General features: G+C 37.3%; 1 protein-coding gene across 1 annotated transcript in view; it reads left to right on the top strand.

Annotated features, from left to right (window-relative positions):
* CDK14 (cyclin dependent kinase 14) overlaps positions 1-17,686 on the top strand; it is a 554,405-nt gene that overhangs the window by 161,324 nt on the left and 375,395 nt on the right. Inside the window, exon 4 of the mRNA XM_082846673.1 lies at positions 7,711-7,790. Within this exon, the coding sequence (XP_082702799.1) occupies positions 7,711-7,790 (80 nt within the window). The remainder of the gene's footprint in view (positions 1-7,710; positions 7,791-17,686) is intronic.

The raw sequence follows: 17,686 nt of genomic DNA, 5'->3' as shown, positions 1-17,686 counted from the left end.
CTGTATTCATTCCTTCCAATTATTTTGAAACAAACCCCAAACATCATATTATTTCATTTTATAATTTTTTTTAACAGATAAGGCCTCTATTTTAAAACACCGAACCATAATGCCATTATCACATGTAAAAAATTTAACGATTTCTTTATCATCAAATATATAGTCAGTGTTAAAATAAACTTTGTTGGAATCAAGATAAAATCGGGTCCATACATTGCAATTAATTGCCATTAGTTCATCTCTCTCTTTTAATCTATGGGTTCTCCACTCCTTTTTTTCTTGAAATTCATTTGTTGAAGAAACAGGTTCATTTCCCTATGGTTTCCTGTAGTCCGGAGTTTTCTGATTATATCCCAATGGTGTTATTTAACTTGTTCCCTTATCTCCTTGAAATAAGTAGTTAGATTTGGATGTGGTCAGATTCCAGTTGGATTGATTCCATTGAGGGGGATGAATGCTTCCATCAGGGGGCACATAATATCTGGTAGCTTCTTTTTGTGACTTTAGCAACCATTAATGGTGATATTCAAATTCTGTCATTCCCTCTTCATTTGTTACATGCAGTGCATCTATGCAGAGAAACTTCACTTATGAACTATCTGTTTACACTGAGGTACAGTGTATGCGAAAGTATATGAAAAGGGAAGGTAAATGCTTGACATATTCTCTTTAACAGTTTTTAAACTAATGAGATGGTTCCGTAGTACTCTCCAAATGTGACTCATGAGTTTCTTTTAAAGTCTCATTATAAACTTATTGATTTAAACATATTTAATTCCTTTCAATCACAGGTATTAGTTTAGTGATGCTTAAATTGTCCCGTTTGAAGAGCGAGCACCTCCTGTCTCCCTTTGGTGTATGTCAGCCGTCTTTGTAGTTACATGTTTTACGTCTGTCTCCTCGGTGAGACTTAAGTGCAGGGACCATGTCTGGGTTGTTTATTCTTTATCCCAAGCACAAAATCACAGTCTCTCAATTAGTATTTGTTGACGAGGAGGCAGGATATTAAAACTTAATTAAGGGCAGGGCTGTCTTGTGGAAGAGCGTTTAGTTTAGTCTTGGTGGACTCAGACCTGGAATCAGAGAGTAGAAGTTACAGGAAGCAAATTTTGGCTCAGCATAAAAAAGGACTAAGTAATTTGGGTATTTTAGAGGGGTTGAGTTCCACCAAAGTCTTTTGAGGAGCTACTGTGCTCCAGGGAGTGGGAGGACAAAGACAATCAAGCCAGTCAGGATTTTTTTGTCTGTTCAGGAGCTTGAGTGATCACTGAGGTTACTTCTACTTTTTAAGGTAATACGACTCTCAAATCCTTTATTGACAGATTTTATTTTTGGAAAGGTACAAGTTTTAAATTCTTGAAATGTAATTATTTTATTTTTTCCCATGAACAATATATATTCTTCTAATTTTATGTTTCAAAGTATTATGAGGTTTTACATTTAATAAAACATCATTATCAATATTTTGTCAAATGCACAAACTCATAATAATTGTTGGTTGAGCACACCCTTTTTCTCAGTACATTAAATCATTAGACTTTTTGCATTATTAATCACATCCTAATAAGTAGCCATTATGCTATTCTCTTATAAATCTTTGGATTTTTTTTTAAAGAAATTAATTTAACAGAAATGGCATTAGTCTTTTTCCTCTTCTCTCTGCATTATATTGATAAAGATTAGGGTGAGGGCTTTCCTGGTGGCGCAGTGGTTGAGAGTCCGCCTGCCAATGCAGGGGATGCAGGTTCGTGCCCTGGTCCGGGAAGATCCCACATGCCGCAGAGTGGCTGGGCCCATGAGCCATGGCCGCTGAGCCTGCGCGTCCGGAGCCTGTGCTTCACAACAGGAGAGGCCACAACAGTGAGAGACCCGCGTACTGCAAAAAAAGAAAAACATTAGGGTGAGGTGTGATTACTGACAACTTACCTTGAAATTCTAAATTTACTTTTCCAGAATAAAGTATTGTAGATAACACTTTTAGAATATTTCAGAATATCAAAGGTTAAATAGTATTGAGATGATTTCTCATTTATACCTGAATATAAATTGAATTTAGGTGGAAATAGCAAGGCCGTGAATATTTAGTTGTTTTTAATTTTTGAAGTGTGTATGTGAGACAGTATAGTCAGAGTTCCAACAGTGTCCTAAGAGGGAATTAATAAAAGAAGCACTAATGGTAAAACCTTTAAAATGTTTTTAATGACTTTGCCAAAAATTTATAAGTTCAGCTCAAAATATTGTCCTTGACGTACTCCGCCTTGCCATTGTCACTCCCTCAGTAGTAACTACATTTCCTTGTATTGCTTCTAAACCAATACAGTAAGGAAACAAAAGCATTGTATCTCCCTGCACTCAGTATTGTTTTCCATAGCAGTTTCTCTTGAGGCAAAATCATAATGGAAGAGAGAGGCAGAATATATTAAATTTACCAGAGTATATTAAATTTCTTTTAGGTGTATTGCCTTAATTTCCTTTATGTCCTCTACACATAATTTCTTCTAGGTGTAAGCACATGAACACTATTTTCAAAGATGACCTAGATAATATTTGTTATTTTGTTTTATTGTACTAAGTTATCTTATGAATGTGAGGTAACTAATGTGATAGAAAACCTTTAGGCTTTCCTTTGAGAACTGCCTGTAAGGAAACTCTCTTTGTGCATCGTCTTTTGAGCCGGGCAAGTTTACCCTAAGTGGGGAGTTTTCCTTTATAGGGTTCACAAAATGTTAAAGTAACAAATGCATGAAAAAATGAATAGGCTGTGCTCCTTATTCAAAACTTCTCGATCGTGCGTAATCCACACAAGATCATTTTATTATTTACACACTTAGGGCACATAGATTTGTGGACAGAATTTCTGAAGTTGGCAGAGATTTGGATCTGTGGTTAGGACCGGTTTGAAAGCTGGATCCACTCTAGTGTGGCTTTGCCAGGACAGCCAGCCTCTCCATGTCTGTGCGTGAATAGCTCTGTGCTCGGACGTTCCCCTGGCTTTTCCTCCTGATGCAGTTGACAGCTGTTCCTGTGTGACATGCGGACTAAAGCAGTGTCACTTGTCCTTGGGCCTGAAGTGAGCTTCACAGTGAGGACACGCTGGGAAAGGCAGTGGTTGGAAGAATTAGAAAATAGTAAAGAGTCTCTGAAATTAAAACAGCTCCCTAGATAGCTTAGAATAACTAGACACAAACCTGGAAATATCTCCAATAGAAAGTTCTGTGGTGATATTAACACAATTGAAAGCATTTTTTTTGCTATATTACTTACCTGAATTAATGTTTCCATTGCCAATCAAGCCTTGATTACCTTCTATTCATTAACCTTTGATTTAATTAATAAAACTTGTTAAAGAGAAATCTTCAGTGTTTTCCTGTAAACAGCTCTAATTTACTGATTCAATTTGAATTTTGTAATTATTCTAAAGAACTTCAATGTTTGAAGTACGTGTTTTGAATACTTAATAAAATAGTTTAAACCATACAAGGTAATTATTAGATACCATGTTTATTTTGTTTTTCATAGAATAATAGGTATCTTCTTTTGATATCTCTAAAAAAATGACATTTTGTTAGAGTTCGTCACTTAGAATTTCAAGTGTTTCAGTCGGTACTAAAGTTAAAAAAATATGCCCCAAAGGTAGAATATTAGATAATGTGTAATGTTATTTTTTCAAAAGGTACCTTTTCCAAAAGTGGAGCCAGTGACTTATGTTTTTTCTAGACTTTAGAACTGAGGGATTCAGTAGTTGGTGAGTGTCTAGACATGTAGAGAAAAACTAATTAAGAAAAGAGAGAGTCACAATGACTCTTAGGTTAGAGGCTATTTGATAATCAATATGGTTCTTAATGGGAAACCAATGAAGCAGTTGGAGAAGAGGGAAATACTGGTCACTAGTCTGGGCTCAGATTATTAAAGATAGTGAGGGTTCTGAAACATGTCTGTTGGGTGAAATAGGTTAATTAACAAAGCATTCTATAAATTCTAAAATCTTAAGGAAATGAAAACTTTCTATATCTTCATGCATCATCAAAAACAAAGAGACTGAACTTTTAATTTGAAAAAAGAAAACAAATAAACATGAAAGAAGATATTGAAATCTTTTTATAAATTTTATATTTTTGAAATTATTGAAAATAATAATTTTATACTTTATTCTTGAGATACTTATAGGTATGAGGAAAGAAATATCAGTATATTAACATTATTAATATTCAGTCAATAAAGTATTTTGAGGGCTTCCCTGGTGGCGCAGTGGTTGAGAGTCCGCTTGCCGATGCAGGGGACACGGGTTCGTGCCCCGGTCCGGGAAGATCCCACATACCACGGAGCGGCTAGGCCCGTGAGCCATGGCCACTGAGCCTGTGCGTCCGGAGCCTGTGCTCCGCAACGGTAGAGGCCACAACAGTGAAAGGCCCACGTACCGCCCCAAAAAAAAAAAAAAAAAAGTATTTTGAGAGTCTACTCTGTGCCAGACAGTTTTAGGCATTGGGCATGTAACAGTTAACAAAACAGAAAAAGAGTTCCTTTTCTGTATTCTCCTGGAGCTAATAATCTAGTATAAATTTTAAAGAGTTTTTTAGTTTCATATGATGTAATACATAAAATCTAAATGCCTTTAACTGCTGTGATTATCGTAACTATAAGAAATTGATAGTTGGAGGTTTTAACTCACGGAGAGTTGTGCTTCAGAATCAGGATCCCATTAACTTGGATCTTATTCTTTTATGCAGTTTATCATAGTAAATATGTTCAAAATTTTTTTCGCCACAAAAGTAATGCACACTAGCCTACGAGATTGCTTAAAGGTGTTCCTTCTCTAGTTGCATTTAAAGCATGAGTGCTGGTTCAATTAAAGACTCTTCTCCTTTCAGTGTATTACAGGGGACTCATAGCTTCATGGTCTCAGAGTGTGTTTTAAGCAGATAGCCTTCCAAAATCACAAATTCCCTGTATTGTAGAATTCAGTTCACGGTATATGCAAGCCAGCGATCTCAAGGGAAAGGGAAAAGCTTTGTGGGAAGAAGTTTGTATGTGTTTTTTATGGGTGAGGGGAGAATATCGATAAATGAAGGCAAAATTCCAAGCAGTTCCTGGAATCAGTTCCTGCCTCCTCAGGGAGCCAGTGACGAGCTCAGCTGGGCTGAGAAAATCTGTGCAGATGTGAGTACTGACTGCATCCCAGCCCCAAGCCCTGCCAGAGGCCTCCCTTAGTCATAAAAGGCAAAATGGCCAGCACAAGTCACACTCACCAGTTGAACCCCATGTGAATATTAATTTTCTGCTTGCACCTGGGTACCTAGAGCATATCAGGATTAGAAGAAAATCAAGGTGATGTACTCAGGAGAGGAGAGTTGCAGAGCAGAAAAGCGGCAGGCCTGTCCTCCCAGCTGAGAGACACAAGGGAAAATAAACATGACTCCTAGCCTTGAGGAGACGGCACATTGTGGAGCGTTATAACTGGATGTCCTTTGACTACTGTAACCAATAATATATTTCAACAATCTGTTTGATGAGGGATGCCACTAGGATGGTTGGGCTGTGATGATTCCCTTGACCTTTGTGCCTGTGGCAGTTTTTTTTTTTTTTTTTAATCAAAAACAGACCAATTGGTTGCAGTTCTTTACAAAGAGACATTCAAATTCTTTATTTCAGACTCAGGCACTGGATTCTCTGGGCCACACGAGCTCTCCTTTGCTGATTCCATAGCCTCTAAAGATTTTTGGTTGCAATTTAAATTGCAGTTAGAAACCATTTTTCACCTATCAGATTGGCAAAATCAATGGTTGATAACATAGTATATACTGGTAAAGGGGAAACAGGAGCTCCTGTCTTCTATAGGTTGTATAAATTGGTACAACCTGTACGTAGGATAATTTCTCAGTGTCATCAGAGTTAGAATTTAGAGATACACTGTTTTTTTTTTTTTGGCTGTCCACACCCTACTTTGTTTTTTTTTTTCCCCAACATCTTTATTGGAGTATAATTGCTTTACAATGGTGTGTTAGTTTCTACTTTATAACAAAGTGAATCAGCTATACATATACATATATCCCCATATCTCTTCCCTCTTGTGTCTCCCTCCCTCCCACCGTCCCTATCCCACCCCTCTAGGTGGTCACAAAGCACCGAGCTGATCTCCCTGTGCTATGCGGCTGCTTTCCACTAGCTATCTATTTTATATTTGGTAGTGTATATATGTACATGCTACTCTCTCACTTCGTCCCAGCTTACCCTTCCCCCTCCTCATGTCCTCAAGTCCATTCTCTAGTAGGTCTGCGTCTTTATTCCTGTCCTGCCCCTAGGTTCTTCGTGACCTTTTTTTTTTTGTTTTTAGATTCCATATATATGTGTTAGCATACGATATTTGTTTTTCTCTTTCTGACTTACTTCCCTCTGTATGACAGACTCTACGTCCATCCACATTTTACTTTTAGGAATTTGTCTTGCAGATGTATTTTTACATGGATGAAATTATGTCCAAGAATATTTATTATATCATTGTTTTATGGCCAAAAATTGGGAACCTGCCAAATGCCTATCAGTAGAGGACTGGCGTTAAATTAAGCATACTACACTCATACAAAGGAACACCCTGTGGTCTTTGAAAAGCAAGAGACAATTTTCTATGAATTTATGAGGAAGTCACCAAAGTATATCGAGTGATAAAAATAATATACACTGTACCCTGTATGCCATATTACCATTTGTGTGTGTGTGTGTGTTAAGTATATATGTTAAGCTAAGTTACCCCTCTGAGGTAAGTGGTGACCTCAGAGGGTGGGAACTGGGTGTGGCGGGGAGATTTACTTTTCATTAAATGCTTTGTGTTTCTTTTACTTATTTTAATTAAGGAAGTATGTTGGTAAGCCTAGTCAAGGTAGAAAGTAGAGCAGTCAACTAGAAGACCAATACAGATAATCATGTCTTTATTTTATTAACAGAATAGATTGGATAAAAAGTTATCTGCCTAGCGTAATCTTACTTTTAATTAGAGCTGATACACATTTGGAATGTGTCTAGAAGAAACATCTGCTTTGGATAGGTCTTGTGTAATTTTGTAATAGTAAAATATTCTTAACTTTTATTTTGATGATATACTGCATTATAAAACACAATCAGACTAATGTAATTTTAGGAGGCTCTAGTAAAAAAAAAACAGTGAAAAAGGGAGGAATGGGTGATGTTGAGAGAGAGACAGACAGAGACAGACAGAGAAAGAAGAGGGAAGAGAGAAGGAAGAAGACTGAGTGTCAGGTTTCCGTCCTTGGGGATTGAATGACTTCAACTTAAGACTGAAGATAAAGACATTTCAGCAAAAGAAACAGAGGAGCTATTGGAGAAACAAAGGGAGAGTGTTATTTTGACGACTTGAGTTTTAATTAATCTGTGAATAATTGATCGAACATGGTGTTTTTGTTAAGCACTAGTTTCATTTTGGAAAGAACATAGAGTGAATCACAGAAAACTTCAGTTAAATCTTGGACTATGCAGGTGCGAATATTTAAAATGTGAATATTTAAAGTGTGACTATTTATGATGATGATACAGGATTCCCAGCCTTACTGAAATTAATCTTGTTGTGGTGGCATAATTGAGTCCTGACATTTTCAGTGCAAAAATGCATAAAATATAAATTGTAAGGAAGACAATTAGAACCATAACGGGAACATATTTTCACGGATTTGCTTCTCATCTTTTGTTTTGTTTCTCCAGGGTAAATGGGAAGTTGGTAGCCCTGAAGGTGATCAGGCTGCAAGAAGAAGAAGGTACACCTTTCACAGCTATCAGGGAAGGTAGGCATTTTCTCTTGTTATCTTTGCTTTTGTGTTTGCATGATGCCCATAGCTGTTTAACTATTATGCACCTCTGAATATGCTGCGTTTCTAAATTACATAGTTATATTTCTAATTGGAATGTGTAAACTGAAATTTAAAAATCAGTACCTCTTACGATCATAGCAATTCATGTTAAATAAAATAAAACTATCCTGCTATATACTCAGGTGTGGAGGAAAAAACTGCTGTGCATTGATGGTGAGACTGTCACTAACTGAGGAATCTTACACGTCTGATTTTGTTTGCAGAGCTCCACGCACATATTAATCTAGAGTTACTCTTTATTCATGACTTTTAAGGAAAGTTCTTAAAAATGAGGGGATTATACTACCTTATTAGTCTTTTGTATTTCTTCTTTCTTGATTTTTGTTCCTGTTCTTTAATATATTTTCTATTGGTTTTTCTTACTGATTTATAGATGCTTTTTATATATCAGCATCATGTATGTTGTAATATTTTCTTCCATTCTGTCATTTTTCTAAAAAGTCTTTTTAACAGTTATTTGATACATATGAATTTTAAATTTTTATGAGATGAAATTGCTCTGTCTTTTGCTTTATTACTTCCTGCATAGTTTCTCTACTTCAAGAGAATGAAATACCTTCTTTTATTAGTGGGATCTTTTCAGTTCACTTTCAGAAATTTTAGTATTAATAGCTTCACCTCTACTACATTTTTAAAAGTACAAATCTTGAAATAAGACTTCAGTTTATTTTTGCATTGACGGAACCACAGTTACTTTTCTGCTGATCCACAGCAAGATAAATAACAGAGATTTACTTCAATAGTATTGTTAAGATATTGATGAACTAAATGTAGTCTGTCACTGGTCTGATTTGTTTCCCTGACCAGGGATTGAATCTGGACCCCAGCAGTGAAAGCCTGGTATTCTAACCACTAGGCCACCAGGGAACTCCCAAGAAGTCTACTTTCTGTTTCACTTTCTCACCTTTCATTCTCCTTTTCATACCACTTCAGTTTAGTTTCTATCATTCTTGTTTAGCTAACACCAGATTTTCCAAGTGGGTAGCTTTTCTCTCTCTCTTGTGTTGTCTCCTTCTCTAAATATTATGGAGTTTTAGGACAGGGAAGGGGCCTTCTTTTCTCTAATCAGCACTCTTTCCCACGTGATTTTATTCATGAATTAAATAGCAGCTATAACATGATGACCTATACATGCCTCTCTTTAGCTAAGACCCTGTCTTTGTTTCCATTCTCACACATCCTTCTGCCTACCTGGCATTTCCTCTTAAATCCAGTAATATATAAAAATGATAATATATCACTCTCAAGTGAGGTTTATTCCAGGAATAAAATATTTGTATTTGGTCTGATGGGATTGGAAACCACTGGCTGAGATGGAGCAATGGGTTCCCATTGAGCTGTGAATTTGATTATGGTAGACCCTCAATGTTAAAGAGTAGGAGAGGGGCAAAGAGTTGCTGGGCCAAGAGAGAAGCAGAAGGAAAATGATACTGGGCAGCAGGCATGCTCCTTAGCATGTGGGGTGTGCACTAGAATTAACGAGCCTAACCTTGTTAATGGTGCCTTCCCAGATTCAAGGTTAAGAGGAAGTTCCTAATGATATTAGAGCATCTGGCTTTGACAGTTGGGTCCATCAGTGGGAAGCTCAAGGGAAGAAGCAAGTAGGGTTATATGAAAGTTTTTGATGATCTGTCTGTTCATACTGGCTGGGTATGAGGCAAGGCCCTTGGGCACATGGTAAACCTTGAGATAAGCTTAGGAGCTGGCCCCGGGCTGCGGGGTCGTGTCATAGAATGCAGGGCTCTGTAGGTGGGACCTGGTTCTGTGGGTTAGAGAGCCTCTGAAGACTTTTGAGCTGAGTGTATTAGGAGGATAAATCTGATATTAGGATGTGATATAGATTAGATAAGGAGGAAGCCAGAAGCTGATAAATCAGTCATTCAGAGCAGTGCAGATTTGAAATCATGAGGATTTATTAGAAAGCAGTGACAAAAAATGATGTTGCTGAGAGAGAAATGCCAAACCTAGGTGAGTTATTAGTTATAGGCAATTTGAGAGGGAAATATCAATGGTTTTGAGTTTGAATGAGTAAAAACAATGGTGCCAGAGAGAGAAATAGTTTTTGATTGCATGGAGAATTGCTTTTAATACTTTGCAGTTTGAAAGGGCTATTATCCAATTTAACCTTCACATTAGCCTTTTGAAGGTTCTTTTTTGGGGGGTGTAGAATTTATATTGTTTGTGAATTCGTATTACTAATATGGAATTGAGGCTCAGAGAGGTTAGATGACTTGTCCAAGGACTTGAATCTTGGACCTAGACTTTCTTAGATTATAAAACAGTGTCCATACTAACTTTGTGGAGTAGTTGATTGGGGTTTTACACATTGGGGCTTGAGTTCATGAGACATCTATACAAAAATGTCTTTTTGTGATGTGGAAGTGTAGCTCACAAGAGGCCAGCATAAACAGTATATATTAACATGGTCTTTAACAAGTTGAGCAAGTGGTAAGATTTTTATGGGAGAGAACTTTGAGTGAAAACAGAGAGCTAAATTGCAAGACAGTGTAGTGAGTAGGAAAGCCTCATATTAGAGTCTGGAAAGCTGGGTTTTGATCCTGACTGTTTTTCATCACCATGCTAGTTTGCTAGGGCTGCCATAACACAGTACCACAGACTGAGTGGCTCAAACAGCATCTCATGGTTCCGGAGGCTAGAAGTCCGAGGTCAAGGTGTCAGGGCCCACCTTCTGATGGCCATGAAGAAAGGATTTGTTTCAAGCCTTTCTTGGTGAATAGATGGCTGTCTTTTCCCTGTGTCTTCACATCATCTTCTCTCTGTGCCTTTGTCCAAATTTCCTTTTCTTATAAGGACACCAGTCATATTGGATTAGGGTCCAATGACCTCACTTAATTACCTCTGAAAAAAATTCGATTTCAAATACCATCATATCCTGAGGTGGTGGAGTTAGGACTTCAACATATGCATTTTGGGAGACACAATTCAATCTGTAACATCACCTAATGGTGTTGGGCCTCAGCAACCCTACTTGCAGAACACAGGAGTTGGTTTGTGCCATCAGGAACCATCTACCTCTGCATTATGGTTTTGATTTCCCAAGGAGTCTTTAAACTCAGAGTTCTGAATGCTCTGGAGATGAATGGTACAAGAATTGTTGAGGCCTGAAGGAACTGATCACAACAAGACCTTGTATTTTCCTTTGAATAAAATATTTTACGTTTTTCCTAATAAAATCTGACTTCCGAGTGATTTTTAATGGAGATAAATGACCATATAGTAAGAAGAAGAAACTCTGGGCAGTTTTGGTTATTTGTTGCTCTCTTGCCTTTCATAAGTCTTATTTTTCTGCTATTTATGTGTGGAAGCAAAAGCTAGCACCGTTGCCCACTCTCTTTTGCTATTATTAATACTAGAAATCCATGCACAATAACTCCTCTGTGTACCTAGTGGTAGAACTTGAAATATTTAGGATGAGGGTGGTAGATGCTTGGGATATGTTCATTTTTACATTTTTTACATTGATGAGGGAGTGGCATGGCTTGTTCAATTGAGAGGAAGCACTTTAATTTGAGTTTGCCTTTTTTCTGCCGCTTGGTCAGTTTCCTCATTCACAAAACGTCAATAGAAGGAAGATTTCAAAGTAGGAAAGCACTGTGCATAGTAAAGTAGCTTTCAAGTGGCTGCTTGCCACTTCTAACCTTTCCTGGGAATTCAGATGTTAACACATAATTTCCACCTAAAGTGGAAACACTTGTAAGCAACCCTAATCTTTCCAGCTTTATGTCCAAAGATGGACTTTGAATTTTATCTTATAGAGCTAGAGTGCTTAATGGCTTAATTCAGGTTCAGGTGCTTTGAAACTTGTTCTGTCTTTGATGGGAGCTTAGAGAAATTAAGTAGCCATGCTGAGGCCAGCTTTTCTATTTTAACTTAAAATCTTTATATGATATCATCATGGTTTTTGATGGTACTGATAAAGAGTCAGGAGATGCAAGAAAGGTTTGAAAGGAAGTAGATGAAATGTCTTAGGATACAAGAAAGGTAGCAGTTACAGGAGGGGAAAGATAGTAAGTTCAATCTCAACATGTTAAGTTTGAGTTTGGACATTCATGTGGCAATTGTTCACATGGTGTGCAATACAGATAATAGGCCAGTTGTACGTAAATTGGGGACCTTACTTGGCACTTCCAAGTACATGATCTCATTCAGTCTTTCAACATTGTGAGAAAGGTTGATATTACTATCTTCATGTTAATAATTATGAAGCTGGGATCTAAAGAAATTTTTGTCCAAAGTCACACAAATAATTATGTGGTAGGTATGGAGTTCAGCTTGCGTCTTCTACCTAGTACGCTGACACATGCTAGCCATTCAGTATGTGTTGAATGAATAAGTGAATGAATGAGTGAATAAATTCCAAATCCTTACTTTTTATTCTACTATACTGCATTACTGTTGACACAGAAACCTGTACGATCAAAATTGTATATAGAGACTTTCCGGCTGTTAAGAAGCAGACAGGTGAAGTTGGGAAAGCACCATACAGCAAAATTCTGAGTCTTGATGAAGACTGTGCAACTAGCTATGTGATGGTGAGCAAGTCACTTAACATATTTTGTCTTTAGTTTCTTTCTCTTGGAAATGGAGGGGTTGGACTATATGATCTTATATCTTCATGATTAAAATAATAGTACCAGCGTGGATCTTTTCCTGGATAAAGGATCTATAATTGTATTGTCAGTATTCCTCATCCACACCTGCTGTAGTGTGATACACATTACTGTGCTTAGAATATTTCTTTTAAACTTTCTAATAATAACCCTTTATGTCTGTCACTGAAAAAATTAACATGAATTGCTTCAGAGCATTTAACAATTGACAAAAAGTTTTTAAGTGGAAGATAAAAATCTATGAGTCTAGACTTTGATTGTAAGTAAGCTTATGTAAATTGCCAGAATTGTTATTCTTTGTAAGTCTGAGTAATTTGATGGGTGTCTGCCAATTGATATCAACAAAAAATTTCCAAGCTCTCAGATCATGTGACTTTAAAAACTATAAAAATCATGTATTTTCTTTTTCATGTTTTTAATTTTAAAGGATAAAGTTTTTTTAATGAAATAACTTATTTCTTGTCTGCTTTAAATTTGTAAAAAATTTTATATTATGTCTTATTTTATTTGGAAATACAGTTTCCAACTTGTATTTGAAAACATAAGTATTTTATTGGAAATATAAATTAAGCTCTGATACATTTATATTTAAAACACATTTAGAAGAACTATGTAACTAGTTCTAATTTGAAGGCATTTATAACTGGCTAAAAATCTTTATAGACTTTTTTGGTACCTGTCATACTAATAACATTTTAAAGATGCTACCTCATTTAATTCCCACAATAATCCTGTGTTAAATATAGATATTAGTATCTCCATATTACCGATGAGATAATTGAAGCCTAGAGATAAGTAAATTATCCTGTGTTACACAGTTTACTAGGAAACAACTAAGTTTGGGTTTTAACTGGGGTCTTTTAAGTGAAGAGTTTGTTTCAAAGGTGATACCTTCCTCCCTTCAAAATTTCTTGGCTAATTTTTAAAAAGTGATGGGAATCCATAATCTACATATCAACTACTTGTCATGATAGTAATTATCATAGCTACTATCAGTTGCTTTATAAAAATACAATCCATTGGTATACCTTTGTTACTTCTCAGTATTTGAGAAACTGTTATACTGTTTTGCTGCTTAAGCTATGTTCTAATCTAGTGACTTAGAAATAGTCAAAAGATGGCAAACTTTAAACTGTAATTAATTCATGACCACTGTCATGATCACTGACAGGATTTAGTATTATCTACCTTTGAGCTGTAATTTAAGATAAATTTCCTGAATGTTGAAGGAACTTTAAAGGATGACAGAAAACAAGGAGACTTTTTTTTCTTTTTTTTAAAAAATTTATTTATCTGTTATTTTTAAATTTTATTTTTGGCTGCATCGAGTCTTCATTGCTGCACGTGGGCTTTCTCTAGTTGTGACGAGCAGGGGCTACTCTTCCTGTGGTGTGCGGGCTTCTCATTACAGTGGCTTCTCTTGTTGCAGGGTGTGGGCTCTAGGTACGCGGGCTTCAGTAGTTGTGGCACACGGCTCAGTAGTTGTGGCTCACGGGCTCTAGAGCGCAGGCTCAGTAGCTGTGGCACACGGGTTTAGTTGCTCTGCGGCATGTGGGATCTTCCCGGACCAGGACTCGAACCCGTGTCCCCTGCATTGGCAGGCAGATTCTCAACCACTGCGCCACCAGGGAAGCCCAAGGAGACTTTTTAATATTCATTAAAAAAAATTGATAGGTCATGTATATTAGAAAGGAATTTGACAGTACCAGAAAGAGAGGATAGAGAAAGGAGCAAAAACATATTTGAAGAAATAATTGCCCAAACTTACTAAAGTTATTGAAAAATATGATTAATCCGTTATCCAAGAAGATAAATGAACCAAAATTAGGAGAAACATAAAGAGACCCATACCTAGACCCATCATTGTCCAACTGTTGGAAGACAAAGACAAAAAGAAAATCTTGAAAGCAACAGGAGTAAAGCAACTCATTACGTGCAGGAGAAAAAAATACGTTTAAGATCTAATCTCCCATCCAGACCAGTGGAGGCAAGAAAGTAATGTAATGACATATTTAAAATGTTCAAAGACAAGACAAAAAGCCTGTCAACCAAAAATTCTGTATCCAGCAAAACTGTCCTTCAAAAATGAAGGCTAAAGACATTTTCACATCAGCCACAAATTGGGAGAAAATATTTCCAAATAATATATCTGATAAAAGATTTATCTCCAAAATACATAAAATATATAAAGAGGTCCAAAACTCAATAATTGAAAACTCCCCCCAATTTTTTAAATGGATGATTTGAATAGATATTTCACCAAAGAAGATATAGCAGTGGCTGATTAGCCCATGAAATAAAGCTCAAAGTTGTTAGTCATAAACAAAATGAAAATTAAAACTACAGTGTGATGTGACTGTACACCTAATCCAATGGCTGTAATAGAAAAGACAGATAATACCAAATATTGCAAAAATGTGGAGTAACTGGAACCCTCATACATTGCTAGTGGGAATATCAAGTGGTATACTCACTTTGGAAAACATGTTGACAGCTTTTTATTTTTTAAATAAATTTATTTTATTTTTGGCTGCATTGGGTCTTCATTGCTGCGAGTGGGCTTTCTCTAGTTGCGGTGAGCAGGCTTCTCATTGTGGTGGCTTCTCTTGTTGCAGAGCACCGGCTCTAGGCGTGCGGGCTTCAGTAGTTGTGGCTCGCAGGCTCTGGAGTGCAGGCCCAGTAGTTGTGGCTCACGGGCTTAGTTGCTTCTTAGCATGTGGGATCTTCCCGGGCCAGGGCTCGAACCCGTGTCCCCTGCATTGGCAGGCGGATTCTTAACCACTGTGCCACCAGGGAAGCCCTTGACAGCTTTTTTAAAAGTGGAGTATTAAATTACCATATGACCCAGCATTTTCACTCCCGGAAATCTATCCAGGAGAAAGGAAAACACTTCCACGCAAAGACACGTACACATGAATGTTTCTAATGTTACTATGCAGAATAGGCAAAATCAAGAAACAACCTAAATGTCCATCAACTGTTGAATTGATACACAAAATGTCAAACATTCATATAGCAATAAAAAGGAGCTACCTACTGATAGTATGCTTCAACATGTTTGAACCTTGAGGGACTTCCCTGGTGGTCCAGTGGTTAAAACTTTGCCTTCCAATGCAGGGGACACAGGTTCCATCCCTGGTCAGGAAACTAAGATCCCACATACTGCGAGGCAACTAAGTCTGTGCACCGCAACTACTGAGCCTGCATACTCTGGAGCCCACGCCATGACTAGAGAGAAGTCCGCGCACCGCAATGAAGAGCCTGCATGCCGAAACTAAGACCCGATGCGGCCAAAAATAAAAATAAATAAATATTTTTTAAAAACCAAACAAACACGTTTGAACCTTGAAAACATTTATGCTCAGTTATGTAAGCCTGGTTGTATATACATAAAATTCCCAGAAAAGGCAAATCTATAAAGACAGCAGATCAGTGGTTGCCTGGGGCTGGGTTTGGAAGAGAGGACTGACTGCAAACTGTCACCACTGTCTGGTGAGACAAAATTGTTCCAGTACTGGATTTTGATTATGGCTGGACAAATCTGAGATATGGTAATGGCTGCAGAGCCTTACAGATTTACTAAAAGTCATTTTATTTTACATTTACAGTGGATATCTTTTATGGTTTATATTATACCTCAAATGTTTTCCTAATTCTATTGAAATGTATATTTATACACTTAGCTAAAAAATAGAAGAAAATTAATATAACACTAGTGATGATTAAATCTTTAATTATTAATAAGTTAATCATTAAATTGTTAAATCTAGAAAATCTTTATTCCTCTTTATCCTAACTTCTCTAAACTCTGTTATTTTTACTATCAGAAATAAAACTTATTTTGTTGAATATAAAAACTGACACCTCCTATTCTCAAAGATCTTAAAATTGATTAGTGGAGAAAGATAAACACGTTATCAGTTGAATTATAGGATCTAATTATAAATGTCTATAGAGGGGAAAGAGTGAGAGGGAAACTGTTGATAAGTCAAAGAGCCTTTAAATTAATGATGGAAGAGGTGGTGCCTGAGTGGTGTTGTTCAGGCAGTCACAAGGAAGATTTTGAGGGTCTCCTGTTGGTGTTACCCAGCCTGTCCTGTCATTACAAGAAACATGGGCCACTTCTACGTCAGAACTTAAAAAAAAATTACTCCTACTCATGTGCCAGAAATTGTCTTCTAGTTAACAGTGTTGACATCAGTGATGTTGGATGTTTCATTATTCCAGGAAGGCAGAGGGTGAGGGATAGGAGCTGTCTCTGTGTGCTGAACTGAGCTGCCCTAAGCACATGGAAGAAGGAAAGAGACAGCCTATAGAGCTGTGCTAAAGAACCTTTGAAGCCACATGTCATTGCTGTCAGTTTTTGACAAATAGGTTTAATCACAACACACTATTTGTTCAGTGAGATAAAATAACCCAAGAGAAGCAAAAAATCGTTGTATAATTTATGCAGCCAAGAAGCTGATTGTAAATGGCGATCGACAGGTTGAACTTTTATGACTCCATAGTGGAGAAGCAGCCAGAGCAGCTATATATTGGAGGAAGGAATGTCCTTTACCCTTTTCAAGCCTGCGTCCTCCCGATCCCTCCCCAACTCTGCTCTGACCATCTTTTAAGACCTTTTTTTTTTTTGTGGTACGCGGGCCTCTCACTGTTGTGGACTCTCCCGTTGCGGAGCACAGGCTCCGGACGCGCAGGCCCAGCGGCCATGGCTCACGGGCCCAGCCGCTCCGCGGCATGTGGGATCTTCCCAGACCGGGGCACGAACCCGTGTCCCCCGCATCGGCAGGCGGACTCTCAACCACTGTGCCACCATGGAAACCCTAAGACCTTATATAAGTCCTATCTTTTCCCTGAAACTTTTTTGGCTTTCACAGAAATAATCTTTTTCCTTTTCTGCTCTTTTTGCTTGCTCTGCTTTTGTTGTTGTTGTTTTCTCCTTTATAAACTTATCTCTTAGCACTTTCTGCATTATACTTTATGATGTGCTCAGTTGTGTTCAGTTGTAAACTATTGATAACCTCTGGGGCCTTTGTATTCTGAGGGTTGTGGTATGAAGCCAGCATTGACTAGTCATGTCCCAGCTCTTTCTCTGCTGCCACCAAAATGGAACTAACCAAGAATCCAGTTTGTGTTTGAATGGAATTTAAACAGTAATGAAAAGGACCATAGTGGTTT

The sequence above is a fragment of the Leucopleurus acutus genome, assembly GCF_964270905.1.
Source record: "Leucopleurus acutus genome assembly, chromosome: 9".
NCBI lineage: Eukaryota > Metazoa > Chordata > Mammalia > Artiodactyla > Delphinidae > Leucopleurus > Leucopleurus acutus.
The sequence above is the reverse complement of the archived record's forward strand: the minus strand, read 5'-3'. Positions and strand labels throughout refer to the sequence as shown.